Below are 23,559 nucleotides of genomic sequence, written 5' to 3'. Positions count from 1 at the left end.
CTCTCTCTCTCTCCTCTCTCTCTCTCTCTCTCCTCGCGCTCTCTATCTCTCTCTATCTCTCTCTCTACTCTATCTCTCTCTCGCTCTTTCTCTCTCTAATCTCTCGCGATCTCTCTCTCTCTCTCTTTGAATGAGTGATATGATTCACGAGTCATAAGGTAACGAGCCAGAACTGTTGCGCCTCGGCGTCATGTGAATCGCGCTGGTGCCCTCGCGGGATCTGCAGTCGCACAATGCTGGTCTGTCGGCGTGTCGACCGCACCCAGCATAACAAAAGTGTACGGCACCAGTGGCGGACGGCAGCGGCAGCGAAGAACCCGGACGTTTCAGTGAGAAGCCCGAGCGAACACTGCGCGTCTGGGAAACCAGAGCTACAGGGTTTGATTCCCCGCGATAACCGCCCTCCTGTCAGTGTGACAGGCAACGCCATATAGCCTCAACAGCTGTGTGTTGTAAGCCCCAACGGCGAATAGTTTTACCGGATTCGTTGCATCTCTCCATAACAAAGACGCAGCATTCCGTCGAGGGAGCACGCAGCAGAACCCATCAGTTCACCCGAAACCGCTCTATCAAGTTCGCCGGCACTGGACAGCTCCCGCTACCGCCCGCGCACCAGCCGCGAACGTCTGACCTCAGAGTCCCGCTGCTGAGACGCCACGTATTGCCGGCAGTGCGGCAGTCCCACAGCTAGTGAGCGTCTAACCTCAGAGTCCCGCCGCTGAGACGTCACGTATTGCCGGCAGTGCGGCAGTCCCACAGCTAGCGAACGAATCGCCGCCGGCGAGCCAGACCAAGCCAGCGGCGCCAGGCCAGGCCAGCGGCGTCAGGCCAAGCCAGCGGCGCCAGGCCAAGCCAGCGGCAAGTACCGCCCATCAGAAGGGATCACATACGCCGGTCGTGCCACAGATGACATGGCATACCTCACTTGCAAGCCGTTAGAGATACTGACAGAAACACTACGCGCTTGCTTAACGCCTTGAAGTGCCGAATGCAACATTCCCGCCGCGATGTAGCGACGGGACCTGCGGAGCGGCGATTGCCGAGCTCGGTGGCTCCAGTGAGGTCAGCGCCCTGTACTGAGCCGCTCGGCTTCTTACCAATGGGAAATTCCATGATGACCGCCCCCCCCCCCCCCCGGCGCAACGAATGCGCTCAGCCAGTTACCGTATCGTTGAGACATCTGGAGGTTTGTGGACAATTGTGGTTCTAAAACTTTCCTAGGATCTTCCAGAATGTTGAGTGTTTTCCGAAATTTGATGAACAGATCCATCGGGACCTTAAATCTTTACTTATCTTTGCTAACAAGCCCCTCCAGAGGTTTTGACCAATTTCATTACAAAGCATGTATATTCAGTGAACATTAATTTCCGTGTATATATATATATATATATATATATATGTACATGTGTGTGTGTGTGTGTGTGTGTATACACGAAACTCATACTTACTGGGCGTACGGCTATTGTACTCATGTGTTTGCTTCGGACACGGCAATGCTAACAGAATGTTCAGTTTTACAACCTAGGTTGACCACTTGATGATAGCTAGTCGCCGATGTGACCATCAGGTCCTCCCCAGCCTTAATACAAGCGGTGCGGAAATGTCGATACACATTCTATAACAGGTCTAGCAAAGTGACCGGCAATGCAACGTGGTGATTCAGTGCTGCAAGATGTCTCGACCAGCACCGTGGCATAGCAACTACGCGTTTTCCATGTCACTGCTTTCTGATTTGCAAAAACTTACTTCCCAGTATTGGCGTCGTTACATATCACTTTAGGGACGGTTGGGCGTCAGTGCGGCATCCAATAGAGATGTGATCGGTATCTGCGACGCGATCGGTGTCCACGGGACACCGATACTGTGGGAGCCACTGGTACACCGATACTGTGGGAGCCACTGGTACACCGATACTGTGGGAGCCACTGGTACACCGATACTGTGGGAGCCACTGGTACATGCTAGCACTGCGTTGTGTTCACTTCCCGCAAAATGGTCACTCCTTACTGGAATAACCCATGCACCTTGAGCCTGCGCGTTCTTGTGTCACTGCTATGCATTTCTCCACTACGGAACTATGCGGAACTAAAGGTTTCACATGGATTTCAGTGTTAGACAAACTCAATTTTTGACTGTCATCAAGCTGATTTATTCACAAATTCGTGTGCGTAAGTGCGTTCGTATTGTTGATTATTTCTGTTATTGTTAAATGCGTTCGCATTAGAGTATGTGGTATAATTCACCACCCAGGGAGTCCCACTGAACCCACAAAGGCTGTGCTCTGCACGTAGCCGAAATCAGCATTCTCTCGCCTGTAAAAAGCGGAAAATATTGCCTCAAAATGGTTCTGCTGCGCCACAAAATAAGAGATGGGTTAAAAGTGTCCGGTTGCAACAGTGAAACTGTGGTTTCGCCACTTTTTCGTAATATAATAATTTTGCATTGGTCTATGATCATATTATATGGTAGATCACAAACCTTTAGTTCCATTTTTGGTCATCACAGGTAACACCTTCTCATTTCCCTTTACTAGGTATCTGCGTTGGGCTATATCGGTGTATGGGCTGACCTCATTAATGTCTTGTCTCGGTAAGGTGTATCCACGTTAGAATAAACGCGCACGAACACCTCGGGTATGTGTATTGCCCGTATGTGCCGTTGGCCACCTGCGCAAATATTTGCGCATACGAATGAAGCGTAAGCTGTGGACCCGCCGCTTTTGGGCAGTTTTCAGGACATCAGTTAGCAAGTACCCTTAAAAACAAGTGTGTTTCCATCATTGGAGGCGTTTGCTCACTGCCCGAGAGAGCGAGTGTGATGTCAAGCCAAAGCGGAGCGTCTGTTTGCCAAGACGAGTGTGTGGTGCGGCACCATGCATCATGGTGATGCTGTGGCAGCTGCGCATGCACTAACAATCACTGGCGACAGACCGCGCAATCGTCGCCGTATAACTGGCCGTATTCGCACGCGGCAGATGACTCGCGCTCTGCCACCAGCCATCGGTTTGGCGGCTGTGACCTGCAGCAAAGATTGATGTCATATTTCAGTAGATCAGTCAGATACGGTGTTGACATTGGCCCATGCATATTGTAGTAGTTCAAGCTGTCTGCCAATCGTGTATCAAGCTTAACGCCGCTCTTCCCATGATAGATGCTCCCAAAGGAAAACATCGATCATGAAGATGGCAGAAAGTTTCATCTCGAAGGCATTGTGTGGGCGCCTCTGGAGGCAATGCATCAAAGATCGGCTTTGAGCGAGGGAAGGTGTCCAATTATGTGCACCGTGTCAAACGGGAAGGAGCTCCCGATGCCCTGGATATCCACCCTCCCGGTGTCTAGGATGTCCTTCCCGTTTACCTCAGTGGTAAAACGTTGGACTGGTGATAAAAAACGGTTCGAATCCAAACAACTTCGAGAACTAATGCAGGATATGGCGCGTACACGGCTGAAAGTTCAACACCACCGAGTCCTCCTTCGGACTCAGATACATCTGGTGACAGCTCCCGGTCGAAACGCTGTGTACATAGTAACACGCCAGACGAGAACGATAGCAGGGACGGTTGTTCCAGTCATTGCACAATCAGATGTGTCTTATTCATATTTACTTCATAGAATGCGACATGAATCATTGGTGAGCTGCGAACGATGCTCTCTCTGTTGTCTGAAATAGGAAACTGCCGAATCTTATTTTTCCCTGACAAGGATCTGCATATTAGCGGAATACGGAACCGGTGTTGCACCACTTAAAAACAGCTAGATCGATGAAACAAACTGAGTTCAGGTGCGGTCCCAGTAATGTGCCTTGGCGGATCCCGAGTTCGTTCTGAAGATTTTGAGAGAGCGGAATTTGGCCGCTGGAGGGCCTCATTTGAATCTGTCAACTGTGGCCTTGCAGTAGCATTGGCACAAGCTTTTGGATCTGATCTCAACGCCATGGCGATCCAACTCTGAGATCAAAAGCCGATGATCTGCTATATGAAAAGACAGTTGAATGAATCAGTTCATGCAGGCGTTGTTATGTCCTTCAAGTCCGTCCCAGCAGTATCCTCAGCAGTATCTTGTTAGCTTAAGTAAAAGCTGCCTCAACGGAAAAATCGCCAGGGGCCGTGCAGGCCATTAGAGAACAAATCGCCAGGGGCCGTGCAGGTCATTAGAAAACAAAGCGCCAGGGGCCGTGCAGGCCATTAGAGAATAAATCGCCAGGGGTCGTGCAGGTCGTTAGAGAACAAATTGCCCGGGGTCGTGCAGACCATTAGAGAACAAATTGTTTACGTTTATGTAAGCAGTCGACCGTCGACGAACTGTGCATTCAATGACATGGCAGTCGCAAAAACTGTGGGAATAGACCAGAACCTGGTCGAGTCATTAAGGTAACTGGTTTTTGGGTAATACCGTAATGGCGGCACTTCCATTCTCTCAGCACAACTGCGGTGCTCAGGCTATCGTTGACGTCCAGGAATAGGTGGCAAATACCGCACAAAAATGGAGACGCATGACACTAATTTCGTCGGATGGCTAATAAAGCCCGTCTGTGGAGCTCTGCACCCGCCGCGGGAGCAGTAAGCATGGAACAACCCTGCGCTGTATAACCAGTTCACGCATGGTGGCAGACGGGATCTGGTGCTGCGTCCGCGGCCGGATGTCAGCCCATATGACCTCGAGGTTACACAACGCAGCACCACTGCCGGGCACCGTTCTGATCGAAGCACTGATAGCGTCACGATCGAGGATGGCCGCGCCACCATAACCCGGCAGTAGGCCGCTTTCAGCTGGCAGATCGTGCCGTGTTCAGCTGGTAGGTGTTCACTTACATTAGTCGCGTGACGAGGGCTGGTCTCAGCCCCACATCTCACTCCCGGCAAGTATGTCATACGAATAGACCGCGGCCAAATTCCGGCGCGGATCTGGAAGCTTGGGCTTCGGATCACGTGCAGTGAACGACGCGCATAACACTATCGCCGCCGCATTGGCCCTGGTTTTCGACTTCCCTGAAATCTGTGCTTTCATTCATTTACCACCAAGGAGTACATTAAATTGATGCTATGGTAGCGTGAAGGAATTAAATACCCCTTGGTAGCTTTGTGCCTTTTCGCGCATCGCGAACACGGATATTCTATTTGTTCTAATCGCGTCGTGTTTGGTGTTTGCATGCAACAACTGGAAGTCCCCGTTGTGCGGGGATATTTTTAGTGGTAGCCCAGTTGTCTTGCGGCAGGATTCCACTCTCGTTATGTCAAATAACCCGTTGCCCATGGCCTTGCGCCCACGAAGCAGCTGACATACATACATTATTTGTCAGCGGAGTTAAGTCCATAACGTTAAACCAACACCAAATTATGTGGCCACGAACAACGCTTGTATGGAGTCATTGAGTTATGGTGGTGCTATAAACAATGCACGTTGGTGCTACCCTATCTCTTGGTTCTGCCCTATCATTTGATGTATGAGTTCGGTATTTGGTCATTTTCAATGTCAGTGATACACCAGGTGTCTCACGCCACTTAGTGATGCACCAAGGGCCTCACGTCACTTAGTGGCGCTGCCAGTGGTACACCAGGAGTCTTATGTCACTTATTGGTACATCAGGCGCATCACGTCACTCAGTGGCGCTGTCGGTGATATACCAGAGTGTCATGAAACCTGGGTGTCGCACATCACTCAATGGCGTTACATTGCGACAAAGCAGTAACACTTGTGCTAATTGAAGTTGGCATCAGCTCAAGCGTCAAGAAATGAAAGTGTCGCATAAAAGTGCGACTTTTTCGGTCTCGCAATATTCTTACCCTTCAGCGGTCTAGATCGTTATATAGTTTATTGTTAAATGATCAACAGGCTGCGCTCAATAGCAGGTGAAATCAGATTTAGGATTGATAATTACTGAACATATCAAGAAAGGTTAGCCCACTACCCGTGGGTCTCACAGGAAAAGAGAATGCATCTAAACGATGTTGTTGCGTGGAGAAATTCGATAAAATAAATTGTTACAGCAATTTGCCTGTTGGAGAACCTTATCCCCACATCGGTGTGTAATGTGCATGCTACTGTGTCCTACCAAGAGGTCTGAGTTCCTGTTCCAGCGCATGACCCCGAGGTTGCTGTGTTTCGCCGAGCCTCACCCTGAGGTCGGCGTGTCTGTTGCAGTGCCGCCCCCGCCACGGGAGGTGATGGTGACGCCGCACGTGAAGGCCGAGGTGGGGCAGACCGAGCAGACCTCCATTATGGTGACGCTGCGACCGCCCTGCCCGTATCCTGGCCTTCACGGCTACCGGCTGCAGTTTGAGCGAGTCGACTTCCTCTCCAGCTACCGCTCTACCACTCGCTCCGGCAACCTCAGCCGGGATGACATTGAGCAGCTGTATTCAGGCGAGTGCTCGGTAGCGCTCTCCGCAGGCACGCGGAGGCAGTCCGCACCCGCACCTGTGCGCCAGGAGCCGCATACGGCCGCCTGGACAGGTTAGAAGTAGATACGCTTACGCTGGTGAGATCCAGGGTAATAGGCATCGGGCAGAAGAGAGTTCAGTTTTAAAATATGCGTTAGAAAATAGAAATACACTTAGTATGCAACGTGGGATGCATTTCAAATTTAAAGTCAACATTTGGCAGCCGGTACTTGGGGGTACTGTGGCGCAGGTTCTACCATAGTGAATGCGATTACAATTTTAACTTATATTGTGCCTAGAGTCAAGATAAGCTTATTGTTGCAAAGCTGCAATTATTTTAATTGTTGCAAGCTCACTAAGTCATATATTTTATTGTACTGGCAGCAGGCATTGGCTGATAGCAAACAATTTATCATATCCATAGGGAACTAGTAGAGAAAAATCCAGATAGTTACGGGTTCCAACACATAGCCTTTTGAATATGAGTCGGCACGCCACCAGGGGCAGATCCAGAGGGGAGGGGGGAGGCACGGGGCCGTGCTTCACCCTTGGGCCCCAAAGGGGCCCATAGGGTCCGACGGGGTCCGAAACTGGCCGAACCGACGCAGTTTTTAAACATAAACGCAACAAAATTAGATGTTCCTGGGCTTCCAGGCCACCAAGAAGGTCACAAGCGAATGTTAAAGACCCACGAAAAGACAACAATAACTCCTCACTGATTAAAAGGGCAGTGATTGGGAGATTTTAAGGCTTCTTACGCTGTTCAGAGACCCCACGCTGTTCCCGGGCAACAAAAATGTTCGCTTGAACAATAAATTCGATCGTTATGGAGCCTTTTACGTTGTCCTTGATTTATTTGCATTTGCTCAGAGGGCTCTGCGATGTTGCTCGGACCCTTGCTGCTAGCGTGCCGGGTCCTCTGAACAGACAGGGGCTTTCCACGGATTCTTCCCACTCGTCGCAAAGGCTGTATACGCTGTAGCTGGGGCCCCATACGTTAAGCTCCTGTGGTTTTCTCGGTTGCTCACGGCCCCCTCGCGTTGTCTCAGCTAACGTACCGACACTCTCGCGGTGCGCTCATGAGCCCTTTTCAGTGCTCTAGGGCCCTTCCAATTCACTGTTACTGGCTTAGGGGATTAAGCTCTCGTCGGGAGACCTATCCGTAAAGCTGGTTCGGCGCACCCGATCCTTCGCGGATCCCCCACATTGTGTCGTGGGTATTTCTTACTTAAATGGAGGGCCCCACGCTGTTGTCACGGCCCGATCTGTTAACCTGCCCGGACACACTCGATCTTTTGGCCCCTCCACACTTGGTCTTGGGTACTTCTTATTTGAATTGAGGGCCCTGCGCTCTTGTCGATGCCATATGATTGCCAGGTCAGGTACCCTCGATCTTTCGTGGGCCCTCCACACTGGGTTTTGCGTACTTCTTATTTGGATGGAGGGTCCTACACTCTTGCCGGGACTCCTTTCGATAACCTGCTCGGACACATTGAACCGATTGGGAGCCCTCTGCAACGATTTTTAGGTACTTTCCATTTGAATGGAGGGACTTGCGCTCTTTTCGGGGGTCCTATCGGTAAACCACTCAATCCTTCGCGGGCCCGCTGCATTGTGTCGTGGATATTTTTTACTTGAATAGAGGACCCTACACTCTTGCCGGGGGTCTATCTGTAAACCTGCTCGGGCATACTGGATTGTTCGGGGTCTTCCACTCTAGGTCTTGATATTGGAATGTTGGGCCCTACACTCCTGTCGGGGGCTCAGCTAATAACCTGCTCCGGCACACTCCACCTTTCAGGGGCCCTCCACACTGGGTGCTTGGTGTTTCTTATTTGCATGGAGAGTTCTTCGCTTGTGTTGCAGCCCTTCTGAGGATCATCACGCTGTCTAGAGGCGTTACACCGATGCCGAGACCCTATATGTCTACTTATCGCTCAATCTAATCTCTAAGGAGCCTTCCACATTGCCTTGATTTTTTAAAATTTTCTTGCAGTACCTTACGCTGCTGTCGGAGTGCTATCTGCTAACATGCCTGGGCACTCTTGATCGATCAGGGGGCTCCACGGATTTTTCCCGTTCACCCGAAAGGTCCTGTATGTCGGGTCCCACGTGCTGGGATACACTCAGCTGCTCAGGGACCCCTCATATTGGTCTCGAATTCTTTTCGCTTGCTCGGAGGACCTTGTACCCCTGCTGGGGCTCTTATAAGGTAGGGCACCGAGACACTCGAACCTCGGGGGACCTTGTACCCCTGCTGGGGCTCTTATAAGGTAGGGCACCGAGACACTCGAACCTCGGGGGACCTTGTACCCCTGCTGGGGCTCTTATAAGGTAGGGCACCGAGACACTCGAACCTCGGGGGGCCTCTACATTTGATCGAGGGATTTTTCCCCGTTTCTTTCATTTGCAGAGGATCCTCTACTTCTATCGGGGCCCTTTACGTTAACCGCTCAGGGCACTCTTGATCGTACAGAGGCGTTCATTCATGCACACTGGTCTTGAGTAATTTCCCTTTGCTCAGAGAGCCCTGTGCTCTGGCTGGAGTACTTTATGTCAGCCTGCCAGGGCACTCCTGACCGCTTAGAGGGCAACCACGTTAGCCTCGGTGCCTTAGCCCTACAGCAGCAGTTGGATATGCGCCGATGAGTTTTTATTTACAATGGTTGAACACAGTAAACAAACTAAGCAAAAGCCCTGTATTAATCATCAGTCATTAGATGACCACATCGGCAGCTTGCTAGCGGTAAATAAACTAGGAATCAAGTTTGTGCTTGATTTTGGTGGCATTTAGCAACCAACTTGTTTAATTTTGCAATCTTTCCCCGAAAAACTTAACCTTAAGTGATAGGATTTACCACGACCTGAAGAAAGAGAGCAAACTCTATGCATGTGCGTACGTGGCACACCTAGGTTTCTATAGCTGCACACAGTAAGATGGGTTCCCGTTTAAGGGAAAAAGCATACTGAGAAACTTAACGGGCTGCAATGCCATGATTTTTGCAGGGGGCACAATATGACGTGCCCTCCCCCTCCCCCTCCTGACGAAATCCTGGATCCGCCCCTGTACGGTACCGATTGAGTTACTGAGGCCACTGATTCCGCGAATGCCGGAAAATTCACGGCGTTCCGTGCGCAACAACTTTTTGCCAGGTACGTCGTGAAGGTTTGGCTTTTCTAGATAAAAAAGGCCATGCGCTGGCTGAAGGCAATTCAGCGGTATTTCGTCTCGTACCGGGTTCATCAAAATTGGCCAGATGAAAATCAGTTCACAGCTCTGCGAAAAGCAGGTGTTTGACACTCGAGCCGCATACACTGGAAGGAAAAGCACGCCCTAGCGCGATTGTGTTACCACCACGCTTCGCTGGGGACTGGGTGAGATCCAGGTGCGGGAGTCGGCCAGAAAGACTCACACATGACTGCAATAGACCCGTGGCAGCGGAATCGTTGGATTCTGTCGGGGCTCTCCAGGGTGGGTTGGGAAAATGTAAGAAAATGAAATCTGTCAATACAGATGAGGGGGGAGGGGAGGGGGGGTTGCAGTCATTCGGGCTATCGGGACGGCCCACAGGCTGTACAGGATAAGAAGACGTTTACCACCGTGTGGGTAGTGGATGTAGGAGCCCGCACCGGACTGTCTGACCAACAGCACCCCTCGCGCACGAGCCTCATGCAGTCCTGCGGTTCCCAGGCAATGTTTGGCCTAGGTTGGCCTAGGCCATGCTCTGGCCACTCCCCAGACCCATGAAGAGAGCTATGAGGTCTCGCACATCGCCACGTCAGCCGATCTTCAGCCGCGCCGGCCAGCGGGCTCAGCTACGTGGCGCGTCGATTGCTTTCCCGGGACGTCTGCAGTCGCACCACTGGGCAGCAGATTGATTGCTTTCCCGGGACGTCTGCAGTTGCACCACTGGGCGGCAGATTGATTGCTTTCCCGGGACGTCTGCAGTTGCACCACTGGGTGGCAGATTGATTGCTTTCCCGGGACGTCTGCAGTCGCACCACTGGGCAGCAGATTGATTGCTTTCCCGGGACGTCTGCAGTCGCACCACTGGGCGGCAGATTGATTGCTTTCCCAGGACGTCTGCAGTCGCACCACTGGGCAGTAGATTGATTGCTTTCCTGGGACGTCTGCAGTCGCACCACTGGGCAGCAGATTGACTGGTTGATTGATGTTTAGGGCCAGGCGTCCGCCGCCGCTCCGGCTTACACGTATAGCCGTCCCGGGCCGGCGGCGGACGCCCGGCCTGGCAACGCCATCTTATGACCCGTCTGCTGGCCGTCCCGGACCGGTGGCGGACGCCACCCAGTGGCCCGTCTGCTGGCCGCGTCCGCTGCAAGCTATTGGGTGAATCGTTTGGCCTGAAAAAGAAATGCTTGGAAAATTTGTGCTATCTGCTACACAGTGAAGTCTTGTTAGCCGCTACCTCTGAGATGGTGAGTTGCTCGTTGTGGGTGAGCTGTTTGGAATTATACGATCTGTTTTACGTAGCCATGAAATTCTGATTTCATGATAGCGAGGACAGTTCAATGCAAGTGTCTAGGGCCTTCATATGGATAGCCACATAAACAAGAGGGACTAGGTGTAGCTAAATTTTGAATTTCGAACATGTGAGCATTAAGATCTGACATTCCCAATCTCAGCCTGGTATTTAGAATGTTACCATACCTGGATCCAAAGCTGTCGTACGCTGGAGACTAGCGACACCGTAGCGCTGGTATATTTCCCGCCGGAATGGGCGAGAGATGACGGTAGAGGTGACACCTTAAGTGGGAGTTTGTTTCATCTTCTCATAGTTGATGGAATGCAGGAGGTTTGGTATGTTGGGGTTCTGCTTGGTGGTAATGTAAGCGTCATTGCATTGTGTAATGGACGTTCTGTTGCAAATGCTCGTGTGTCAGGTAAAAGTGCGGTGACGTTTGTTGGCAGTTGATGTTGGTTGTGGATGAGTGTGGAACAGCGTCAGTTTGTGTATGTTTCTTCGTAGTATGAGAGTGCTCCATCCCAAATCATCCAACAGTGCGCGAGTGTGTGTATCTGTAGAGATCAGATCGCGAGATCAGAACTGTAGGCCAAGGTCGATATGGCGCACACCACCCGTCGCTGTCACGTGAGCGACGGTGCTGACGGACGCAGCAGAGACAGGAAACACGGCAGGCCCGTTTTAAAATAGAGACTCAATCGAGCACTTTCCTCTGAAAACGTGCAGGCCGCGAGATCCTGACTCTGGATATCGGATCATCTTCAGCTGCGTCATCCCTTGCCGTCTTGGTCGGAATATGACGCCAACTACAATACACGCCATGGTTTCTCCGCGGTAACAGGCAGGCCGCGAGGTCCTGACTCTGGATATTGGATTATCTTCAGCTGCGTCATCCCTTGCCGTCTTGGTCGGAATATGACGCCAACTACAATACACGCCATGGTTTCTCCGCGGTTTATACAAACTTCAATCAGTGCAAAACATAAGTAGCCCGAATCGACTTGCAAAGCAAATCCACTTTTATCGGTCCAGTTTTTTTTTGTATGCCCCACAGCGGGTTTTTCCCGATTGGGTGCTGCTTGCATTAGATATACGCTACCCCGGCGGAAGCACTTTCGTGATGCTTCAATGCCTTTGCAGAATTGGCTGGATTGGCTGGATCTCTCGTCTGTCGCCAGGACTGCGCCGTAGCACTCGAACAAAAAGCGGACTTGTTTGTATTCTCGCACCGATGACGAAACTGGCCCTGTGACACAGAGTGATGTCATGCCTCTGGGGCTTATAACCGTGCCTTAGGGCCAATAGCAAAGCAGACCCGTGTCCGCGAACGTGCACTGCCACGGGTGCTGCGGCTTGATTCGATGCTCCTGCGGCAATTGGCGTTGTTGCGTTCCTGCTCTCCGATAACTCTGCTGGCCTTACTGCCTTTTCCTGGGCTGAATCCGTTAAGACAAAAGGCCAGCGAAGTGGACCTTGGATCACAGGCCTCCCGCCTCCGAAGCACGCGTGTCGGCCAGATGGCGACGAGCCGGTGGCCACCGCGACACGGAACCGGCTGGTTAACTTGTGTCAATGCATTAGTTGTTTTGATTTTGTATTATCTGTGAACAGAATGTACAAGAATGTACAGCAATGTAACATGCATGGTGTCTTATTGAGGCACGCAGCGAAGCCGATGATCTGGAGCTTGACATTGGTAAAAGATGTATTTTATATCGCTGACAAAATTTTGAGCAGCTTAAGTTGTAACCTGAAGCCAAATTTATCACAAATTGTTATCTTTTAACTACACAAACAATAAACCACACAAAACAAAAATGAATGAAGTGCAATGCATCATGAACATCATAAATATTCTGGTCTCGGAATGTTCATTGGCATTCAAGTATCATTCCGTGGCTATGCCAAAAGTCCCGGTGGTGTGGGCTTAAGTCTTAGTGCACGAGTGGCCGGCGTAGCGGGCTTAAGGCCGGTGAGCACGTCGGTTCAATTCAAACTTAAGGCGTCGCATGTACGGAGAAAGGCGAGAACAGGTTTGCTCAGCGGCCATATCACAACCGTTACTGCATTATCTCGTGACACACTGGGACCGCCCCAATATTTGGAGAAAGAGCTCTTCCAGGGATTGATCAGTTCATAAAATCCTTCTCCACCGCTTTGCTATCAGCTGAGCACTCCTTGATGCTACAAATTGCGTTATCTTAGGTTGATAATTGTTATGCAGTTTCACATCACAGATAATTTCCTGTTTCTGTAACTGCAGCATCTGAAATGAAATTTAATAGTTGTCCGTAAAACACAAAATTCCGATTTCTAGCATTTACAATCCGCGTCTGGGTCATGTTTACTCCCCAATCCAGAACCAACAACCAGAAACCCAACACTGGACGGGTTAATGTCCTCGTAACGTACTATGTTTAGCAAGATTTGTTGCTGATTTCGGATTTTGGGCGCTGTGACTATTTTGTGACTTGACGACTTTTTTAGTGTTGAGCCAAAATTTTGATTTTGGCGCCGCCCATGAAAAAATCGCGACCTTTTAGAGTGACATTTGGATAGGGTACATATCAATTCTGCCCATGGCATTTTTCCGCTAAACAGGGGTAGACATATTTACGTGCAGGGCATCATATGTTCCAGTTATGGACTTTGAGCATTGTGACCACAGAAAACGAGCTCGTTAAAGTGGAGCAAGGCGTGAAATACTTGTGGCATGAACCGCACTGCGCGATCGTGATGTTCTGCACCTTAGCAGAGAGCGTGGCACCAGTACTTGTGGCATGAACCGCACTGCGCCATCGTGATGTTCTGCACCTTAGCAGAGAGCGTGGCACCAGTACTTGTGGCATAAACCACACTGCGCGATCGTGATGTTCTGCACCTTAGCAGAGAGCGTGGCACCAGTGCCTCATTGGGCCGGCGGTGAGCCGCTCAAGGGGAGGGGGAGGCGCTGTTTCGAGCGCCGGGACTGTCTGTCGAACGTTCGCCACAGGAGCAGTCGGATGTCCGGCACAGAGGGGCCGCGTTTCCGAGACAGGAGCCTTGATCAGGCACAGGGAAGACCACGTGTCCGGCGCTGGACCGGCCACGTGCCGCCACATGAGAGGCCGCGTATCTAACACAGGAGAAGCCGTCGAGCACTGGAGTAGGCGCACGTTTGGCTCTGGGGCGGCCACGTGTCCGGCACAGGGGGGGGGGGGCTGAAAGTCAAAGGCAAAGCTGGAAAGCGCTGACGCCAGACGGCAGAGCACTTAATCTTCGTCCTGATTCTCCTTTCTTTCATAGCACGAACTGGTGGGGAGGATGGTTGATGCGACCTCCAGGAGTTGCCAAGCACAGAAACAAAGAGCCTCGCAAAAAGGCATGGGTAGGCCTTAACAATATCTTGCGATGGGCAATAAGGTGTCTGTTTCGAGGTCAATAATTGACCAAGTCGGACCACTTGAAAAGTCACATTTTCCTGGCAGTTTAACTTGTTTAGCTTACCATGTTTGACGGTACCAGATCATGGTCCGTATTGATAAGGATTTGAAACAGGCGTGTTTCGACAGATATTTGTGGTGCAGGGATCCGTTAAAACGTGCCCGGCTAGCCGGTTGGATGCCCTTTGCTCGGGTGGAGGGTCAGTTTGCCCGAGCCCCCCTGATATCTCAAGAGTCAAGATAGCTGGATACACCAAATTCAAAGTGTGCGTTGGCCTGTACGTTAACTCACTTAAATCGAAGCTTGAACTCCTACGTCCTGCCTGTCGGGTCAGATAAGACCAAACAAAGTCAAACTCCAGGTTGGTCTTCAAGGTGTCCCCAGAACCTTGATACCCGTTGCAATCAAAAGGTCACATGCTCTTTTAAGGTCAGTGACCTTGCTTGATCTCTTGAAGGTCATGTTGACCAGAACCATGCAAGACTGCTTTAAATTTTGCTATGTAATCAGGGACAAAGATAACGCTAGACAGCATGTTCCCAAAAAGCAAAACATTGACCTGAGTCATTCCAGGTCAGTAACCTATTTTGACTGTTAAAAAGTTAGTGTAAGATGTGTAATGCGGTTTCTGTTATCACTGAATTCGAAATGAGCACCAGAAACTACCTCACACAGCACGCTCTAGGTTTATAAATCAGGTTGGTTTCATCTTAATCTGACCTTCATCCCCGACCCGAAGTAAATATGATTTGTTCCTTCAGTTATTGAGTTGCCTTAAAAAGTATCTAAGAGCTGTATGGCTTCACCTAATACTCCGTTGTTGCATCAGATCGAAAGATTCCCTAGAAATTGACTTCGCTGAATCCATGGCCTGATTCTGACCTGCTGTAGGTCAATGACTTGACAAAATACATCTAATTTGTTATACCAAACGCTCCGCTATTTGTCTACACCTGTGCCAAATTTGGGGCGGCTGCGGTGCGCCGTTGGGAAACCGTTTTGGAAAAGTCTTTTGGTGGTCAGTTTGACCCCGCCGGAGCGTATGTTAAATGGAATGTTCCATGCTTCAAGATATTGAAGCAAGTATTCGATATGATGAGATATTCTCACGCACAGCTCTTGGTATACCGTTAACTGGAAAAGGCTGCTGTAGACAATACAGCTCCTCCGTTAAGTAAGCATGCTCCCCAATACGCTATTGTATGATTGCGTCATCCTACTTTGCGCACCATTTATTGAGAGCCAATGGACGGCTTTACCTCGAAATCGTGCTCAGGAACGCCAGAGGTGAGCAATTCAACAATTACATCTTTCTTGGCCTTGATCGCCGCATGGACAATACAGTGTCAGGACTTTATTAATGGCGTCATGTATGCCTGGATGGCCTTGAGATAGTCTCCCCGAAGAAGTGTGAACATCTTCGCAGGCGAGTAACTGAGAAACTAGAAGGGCTTAGGACACAAAAATCAGGTCAGCGGCTGCTGCAGACGCGGCTTCCGACCAGATCCTTATCCATCACGTTAAAATAAAGAGGCTGGTGCACGCATTGTGTGATTAATTTATAACCTAGGTCTGCACTGGGAACTGGGGACTTCCAATTACGTGAATGAAGCTTCTGACTGCATGGCAAGCGAAGTGACGGTTTTGGACCAGAGCACCAGCCCCGTCGCCCCGGCCAGGGCGACCCCCAGAGCGTAGACGGTATCAGGGACAACACTGCTGATCTGGCCCATTCCAGAGTCGGGATGCCCCGCGCCCAAATGCCGCACCCGATGCCTGAGCCCGACCGCCTGGCACTTATCGCCGTGGCTCGTCAGTGGATACATGAAATTTAAATGTACTGACACATGCAATTCAATTCCTCGCTTGGGCTTAAGGTTAGATAATCTTATCAAATAGGCTGATTTATTACCTTAGAAACCTTTAATTGAAATTGCAACCACCTGATCTTCGTACGGATGGGTGATACCCTCGCACCAAACAAAAGTCCTTTTAGACAGATATTCCAAGTCCTTGATTTAGGCTCCATTCACCCACAATGGTATCCTCGAATCAGGCCAGCAAATTACCATCTCCATATCATGCCCGTAATATAATTGGTGATGCTTCTCCGGTGTGTCGTGTATTCGCTTCCAAACTTTCTACAGCCTCTGATCCACTTAGTGCGTGTGGTTTGACTCCGAAAACTTGTTCCTAGCGTTCCTGGTTTCTGAGATGCGATATTTTTAGGACCAATGCACGACAATCAATGGACGGCGCGGGTGGCGGGCCAACGTTGTCACACTAACGGAGCCCTGCATGGAAATCTACGCTAAAGGCAAATAAAAGTACACGCTATTGCACTCCGAGGTAAACAATGACCACACTTGTTTAGATGTCTTGTTTCTTGGGTATGCTCTCGTACGTAAGAGCATACAAATAAGAAAAACGTTCGATTTTCAGGTAAATTTGACCCTTTCCCTGTCTTTGATCTATCAACATAAAACTTCTCATCAGTCGCAAGATCTGGTTAAGACTGCTTTTTTCGCGAGGAACTATCCTTCTTAGTTTCGAAACGCGATGGGAAAGGGGTCACATCGATCTCTCCCCCCCCCCCCCCCCCCCTCCTCCATCAGTCAGCGCTATGAAACACGGCGAATCAGGCCCAGGGCTAATGCATGAATTATGAAAAAAACATACTGTTTGGCATGCTCATCATGCAGTTAAGATTTTATTCGTGTATACCGAATGGCATTACCCTGGCATCAAAAAGAAATGGGATGCATAAAACGAATTTTGCAGCAAACATTTAATGATCATAGGTATTGAATGCATACGCATGAAGCTTTACCAGAAGGCAGCCTCATCTTCAAAATCTGGCATTATCCCCATGGCATTCACCGGTAGAAATAATCCGGGTGCCAAGTTTTCAAGGGGTCCAGCGTCACCATTAGTTAGGCGTTTTATTCAATGTGGAACAACATGATGGCCTCACAAGGCTCCCAGATGGTGACAACTACTCATAAACACTTAAGCCACCTTCAGCAACAGTTTGAGCCCAAGATCATTATTTGGCTCCTTGAGTGAGTTGATGGTATACCCTGACAGATTGATATTCACACCTATGTGACATACAGCAGCATGATTTTCACTGCCACACTGAAATGCAGTCATCTGTCAGCCAATTGCCATCATAAATACTTGTGTGTGTTACTGTGCAGAGACCGACTGACCTCAAGCAAACACAGGTATTCAGGTGTTCGTGGTCTAGGCTTCTTTTGGAATTATCACTTTTGCTTTTTCAAGAGGAGCTGCTGAACTGGATGACATTAGGCGATCCATCAAGCACTGAATGATGGTTGAGACTAAGCTAATGCAATTATCAGATAAAGGCATACTTAACATAATGAACTTCACACGGATGTAATCTCCTGTGCAGTTGGGGGATTGTGCCCCCCACCCATGTATGTAGTTCCTAGTTTTAGTTATCATTTTTCAATCATCATTTTTCATCACTCATCATTTTTAGCCCTCATCCCCTCTCTCTCCAACTAACTTTGTGAATCCCTTCTTCCCAACTTTGAGCAGGTGGGTAAAATGTGAAAAACTGAAGAACTGTTTTATTTGTATTTCGGAGGTACGCTCAGCTATTCATTTCTTCTTGAGCCCTCCCCCTCCCCTCGCTTCTTGGCATTTTGCAAGCCGCATCTCTGTAGTTCTACATCTACCTACAAGCACATACCAACACTTGGAAATAACATCACACTAATTAGATAGTGCATTCTAGTTCATACCTGAGGCACTTCTTGGTCAGGTAAACCAGCGGCCTCTGACATCAACGGCGTAGGCCTCGCACTTCGAGGAGGAGGGACCCTTGGGTGCGTCGACGGCGCCGCCATATAGCCCTGACACGGCTTTAGTCAAGGAAATCTGGTACACCGTTACAATCTTGATATCAGCAGATGCATGAACTATGTTTTGAACGTCTCTAGGCTTTCATTTCACTGTAATGCGATATAATGGCAATTAAGTGCTTTATCTCACGTCCGACAACCGGTAAATTCACTAAATCTGCGGTACGGCGGGTAGCGTGCGAGGCCTACGCCAGCGATACCCGGCCTCTTGCCCAAGCAGCAGGAAGTCCCGGAAGCTCCCCCCAGCAGCAGGAAGTCCCGGATGAATCCTCGACATGTGTCGCTTCAACGTCCTCCTTTTACCTCTAAGCTATAATTCGGGTATCCGCGAACAACGAGCCTCCTAGATCGGTGAAGCTTTCTGACGCTACTACCAGCGACTCCCTCCATGGTAGACCCTTAGAAAAGCCGCACAGCCTCTTAAAGAAACTAACAGTTGGCTGTGTCTTTCAAGCGACTGAGCTCCTCACCAAACGAACGCAGGCGACGGCAGCCTACAGCCTTGCATCAAGCCCGAGTCATAACCGGTGGCGACCATTGGAAGCCATCTCTCACAAATAGCACGGCATTTGAAGTGCCGTGTAGCAGACTGATCACGTTCGTTGCAAAACGCTGAGACTAGCCACGATTCTTGCGATTGGTCATGAACCTAATTAGTTGTTGTTTTATACCGTTGGGTATATCAAGTGTTTCTGGCTGAGAAATGTGTGGGCAGCACTAATCTGACGCGCATTGTAAAACACTGTGTCACCCTTGACTTGTGACGTCAGCACTGATGTAGCATTATTTGTAGTTTATTTCTTTCACCTGCTAAAATCTATCCTGATTTAAGTTACTTTGCTTGGAGGCATTTTGTGACCCAACCTGCCCATACAGCAAAAAGTCAGTGTATGCCCACGCTGCGGGGGTTAACGAGAAAGGACTAATAGCGGAGAGTAGGGAGGGTTGTATCAGTTTTTACTGTGACCTCCCTCCTGCTACTGTGACGATAGGGCCAAGATTCGTTTACCTGCAGACAGTTATAGTCTGCAGCTCCACATGTATCTGTCAAGTTTTGAAGATCACGTTTTCGTTTCTTTGTTGTGGATTACTTCTAAATGACCTCCTTTCAAATCAGTCAACTCGCCCCATCCTGGGGTAAACTGAATCACATGGTGGGGGTAGTTGCGCTAATGGCTTTCTTGCCATAGAGGAGGTTGCATCGCAAGGAAACTAAATTCGCTGAGACATGTACACCAAATGCGCTCATCTGTGCTATTTCATAATTCGTCGTGACAGCAACATGACTTATTTTGACTTGTTTATTAATTAGTATTTGTTTTATGACTGCTGCCACCTTGGTTTCGGTTCCCAGGTAGGAGCCATGGGTCTACATGGGTAATGTAAACGTCAACTTGCTGTCTGGGTGGCAATAAGTCGTGGCAAACATGTCAGCCAATAATTGGCGGTAAGTAAGACCACCACGTATGGTCGGTACATTGTATCACGGATACGATATGCTCCATGCACAACTGATACGACATGCCCTATGCACAGCTGGTACAACATGAACCGCCCGGCATCGTGGAAGGAAGTTCTCGCCACCCTGAAATCCTTGGCAAGCAAACATGAAATGTTTTGCGGCATATGCGAGAGGGGCACTTCCCCAAAACTCGGCATAGTATTCTAATTGGTCCTCTTGGGCCGCCAGCCCTTACGCAAATTTAAGGCGATTGTTAAAGTTTTTAACGATATCTCAAACACATATTTGTCGCGCTCATCCTAAGCCGCGTGCACGTATGCGACCGGAAGTGCACTGAAAGGTAGAGGGAGCTTCTATGCATCAGCTGAGTGAATCTGCCATTTGCCATCCGATATTGTCATCTATTGCATAGATCAGGAATAAATCACCCTGATACGTATTGGACATGATACAACTCACCTCACTCTTACCCTACCCAGCGACGAATTCCGTCTAACTGGGATGGTATCTTGAAATTTGTTTGCGTTTCGCAATTTTGTCACCAAATGGGAGTGTCCATTTTGTCCGCGATGGTACGCTGTAAACCGGTAGCTTTTTCAGCCCTGGAGCTTCATATATATTGATGAGACTGCACACGAAAATGAAATTTGACTGTTGTTTTAACAGGCGTTCATCACCATAGAAAGGCAGATGTCCGTAAGATAGCTCACCTGTACATATGCGGTATTTCACGGAGAGCACTTCTCCGTGGCTGAACTGCTTGAAAATACGCATAAGTATCTGCCCGTCAGCAGTCTGCAAGAACCTTTCAGTTTCGCACAAGAAGATCTGAGCCGGCGATTGTGACCTTTGAACTGCTACGAAAGCCGACGCCTGACCGCCACCGATCGCTAAGTGATCGCGCAGCGATTCCGGCCAGTCCGATCACTCGGAAAAGACCAAATCCGTGTCATGCTGTCACCAGCCGGCTCTCGTGTCCGCCGGCATGACGCGCGCGCGCTGCAAGCCATATTTCCGAGACCGCAAATCGCGCGCCGTTCATCAGTGTCACGTTTTGCGATGCGTTAGCGTGAGCACCGTCGCTATCCGGGGCACAGTGATATCATATTATAGATGGGAGTGCGCGAACCTCGCACGTTTGGTTCGTGTTTGCTTGGCCACGGCTAATGCATACGTACAAACTTTGCGAGGCTTGCTTTTATGTAGTATGAGAGCAGTAAACTATGTGGGTGGGCATCTTGAGAATCCCACGTGCGACGCGCTCTATGTAGTATGAGAGGAGTAAACTATGTGGGCGGGCATGTTGAGAATCCCACGTGCGATGCGCACTATGTAGTATGAGAGAAGTAAACTAAGTGGGTGGACATCTTGAGAATCCCACGTGCGACGCGTACCATGCATTCTTAGTGTAATTGAATTGCATGCAAGTCCTTTTGAAGTCGCCTGATTGCATCATCGAAGCGGTGTGAAGAGAGGCAGAAGTGCACCTTAAACTTAAAATATCTTGGATTGGATGCACCAAGTCATTTCGGGTCTCATTCCATTGATGTCACAGGACGGGAACAACAGCAGGAATCGACCATGCCGTGATCAGAAACCAAAGAGTGATGAAATGTGTTAGAGAGCAGCAGAATGCACATGCGTAGAGAGAGAGAGAGAGAGAGAGAGAGAGAGAGAGAGAGAGAGAGAGAGAGAGAGAGAGAGAGAGATAGAGATAGAGAGAGAGAGAGCAGAGAGAGAGAGAGAGAGGGAGAGAGAGAGAGAGAGAAATAGAGAAAAAGAAGAGAGAGAGAGAGAGAGAGAGAGAGAGAGAGAGAGAGAGAGAGATAGAGAGAGAGAGAGAGAGAGAGAGAGAGAGAGAGAGAGAGAGAGAGAGAGAGAGAGAGAGAAGAGAGAGAGAGAGAGAAGAGAGAGAGAGAGATAGAGAGAGAGAGAGAGAGAGAGAGAGAGAGAGAGAGAAGAGAGGAGGAGAGAGAGAGAGAGGGAGAGAGAGTAAGAAGAAGAGAGAGAGAGAGAAGAGAGAAGAGGAGAGAGAGAGAGGAGAGAGAGAGAGAGAGGAGAGAGAAGAAGAGAGAGAGAGAGCGAGAGAGAGAAGAGAGAGAGAAGAGAGAGAGAGAGAGAGAGAAATAGAGAAAAAGAGAAGAGAGAGGAGAGAGAGAGAGAGAGAGAGAGAAGAGAGAGAGAGAGAGAGAAGAGAGAGAGAGAGAGAGAGAGAGAGAGAGAGAGAGAGAGAGAGAGAGAGAGAGAGAGAGAGAGAGAGAGAGAGAGAGAGAGAGAGAGAGAGAGAGAGAGAGAGAGAGAGAGAGAGAAACGAAGATTGCAAAGAAAAAATAGCTGCTGTATGCGACAATGAGACATTAATGCGATATTGTCTCAAAGTCCTTTTTTAATGTTCGGGAAACTTGTGGCAATGTTGCGTCCTGCGTCAGGAGTTGCACAAAGAGTATGGGTCAAACACATACATTAGCTGAAGTTTTATGCGGTTATGAGGTCGATACCTGCTTTACTTATTTTCCATTAAGAGTTGGTGAATAATACGGTGCCCATGGATACAGCTAAATGCTACCTTTTCCCAAAACTTTGATAAATAGGATGGTGAACTTATTGGATAGATGTTTCGGGGCTCACAATCAGAGTCTTTGTCTTTTAAGATCAGCGTGGTTATCGTCTGTTTTTATCCGTCAGGATATACGCTGAAACGGAGCGATTTGTGGTATACAAACCGTGTCCATACAAATTATACTGCAACAGTCGAACATTATTTCATACTGCTAAGTGAATAAAGGAGCTAGGTAGTATCTCAAACTCTTCCAACCAAGCATGTTCTAGAGCGGTTATCGGCCTTCTTTCTGAAACGTTATCTGACAGGCTGCGCGTGTCGGTATCGATTCATGTCAGAGCTGCGAAAAGATCGTTCAGAATACTCGTATTTTGCATGTCGTCTGTGATCTTTTTTACGTTCCAAATGTAAAGTGGTGGTTTTGTCTCTTGTCCGTTCTATCATGGTTTTCAGCGTCTTGAGGTATCTTTGCGGGGCTAGTTTTCCAGATAAAAGTTTGCTTGCTTGCGATTTAACGCATGACTTACCTATCCGTTTGCTCATATCAGTCGCAATATGATGTGATCGTGACGACGTCCGAATGACGCGGACGCGGACGCAAGGAATGTCTGGGACTGTGACAAACGTGAGCCGGATATACCGATCACATGGCTGCTAGATGCCAACTGGAGCGTCATCATAGATCAAGACATCATGTCACACATCACATCACAGACATCGGCAAGCGACAAACCAATTCACTTCTACTTTACTAGCAGCAGCAGCAGCAGCTACAGAGGTCATGGCCAAGATATCGACAAGTGACAGAGTAGTTCACTTCTACTTTAATAGCAGCAGCAGCTGCTGCTGCAGAGGTCATGCCCAAGACAGCGAGAAGCGACAGACCAGCTAGCTTCTACTTTGCTAGCAGCAGCAGTAGCAGAGGTTATGCGCAATAAAATTGTTCGCATGCGACCAAAACACAAACCGTGGGTGTCAGCTGTACAAAGTGCAAAAACTAACGCAAGACGAACAGACCGGCTATTCAGACGAGCAGAGCAATGACGAAATTTTACTTATCATTGTTAGGCGAAAAAAGGGCAAACTCTTAATCGTTTTGGAGCCCGCCGATCCAATGCCCTCTGCATGAACTGCGAGGACCTCTTTTTGCCGTTCCGGGACTCTTCTCTGAGATAATCTTCCCAATGGTGGAATGAACTATCGCTTATCTGGCTTCCATGTTCTAAATAAAACAAACCCCATGGCTGTTGTCTCTCCGGGTGTTCACGCGAAAAAAAGTTCATTTTCTTTTCTCCAGCTTCATATGTACTTGTATTTTACTACGTTTTCCATGTATAGCACTGCAGTGCTGACATAGG

General features: G+C 49.2%; 1 protein-coding gene across 1 annotated transcript in view; it reads left to right on the top strand.

Annotated features, from left to right (window-relative positions):
* The window catches only part of LOC119092523 (uncharacterized), a 72,146-nt gene that overhangs the window by 25,788 nt on the left and 22,799 nt on the right, over positions 1 to 23,559 (top strand). The window contains exon 13 of the mRNA XM_037215483.1: positions 6,141 to 6,362. Within this exon, the coding sequence (XP_037071378.1) occupies positions 6,141 to 6,362 (222 nt within the window). The remainder of the gene's footprint in view (positions 1 to 6,140; positions 6,363 to 23,559) is intronic.

The sequence above is a fragment of the Pollicipes pollicipes genome, unplaced genomic scaffold, assembly GCF_011947565.3.
Source record: "Pollicipes pollicipes isolate AB1234 unplaced genomic scaffold, Ppol_2.1 Scaffold_3447;HRSCAF=4054_pilon_pilon_pilon, whole genome shotgun sequence".
Taxonomy (NCBI): Eukaryota; Metazoa; Arthropoda; class Thecostraca; order Pollicipedomorpha; family Pollicipedidae; genus Pollicipes; species Pollicipes pollicipes.
This window is presented reverse-complemented; position numbering and strand designations above follow the sequence as displayed.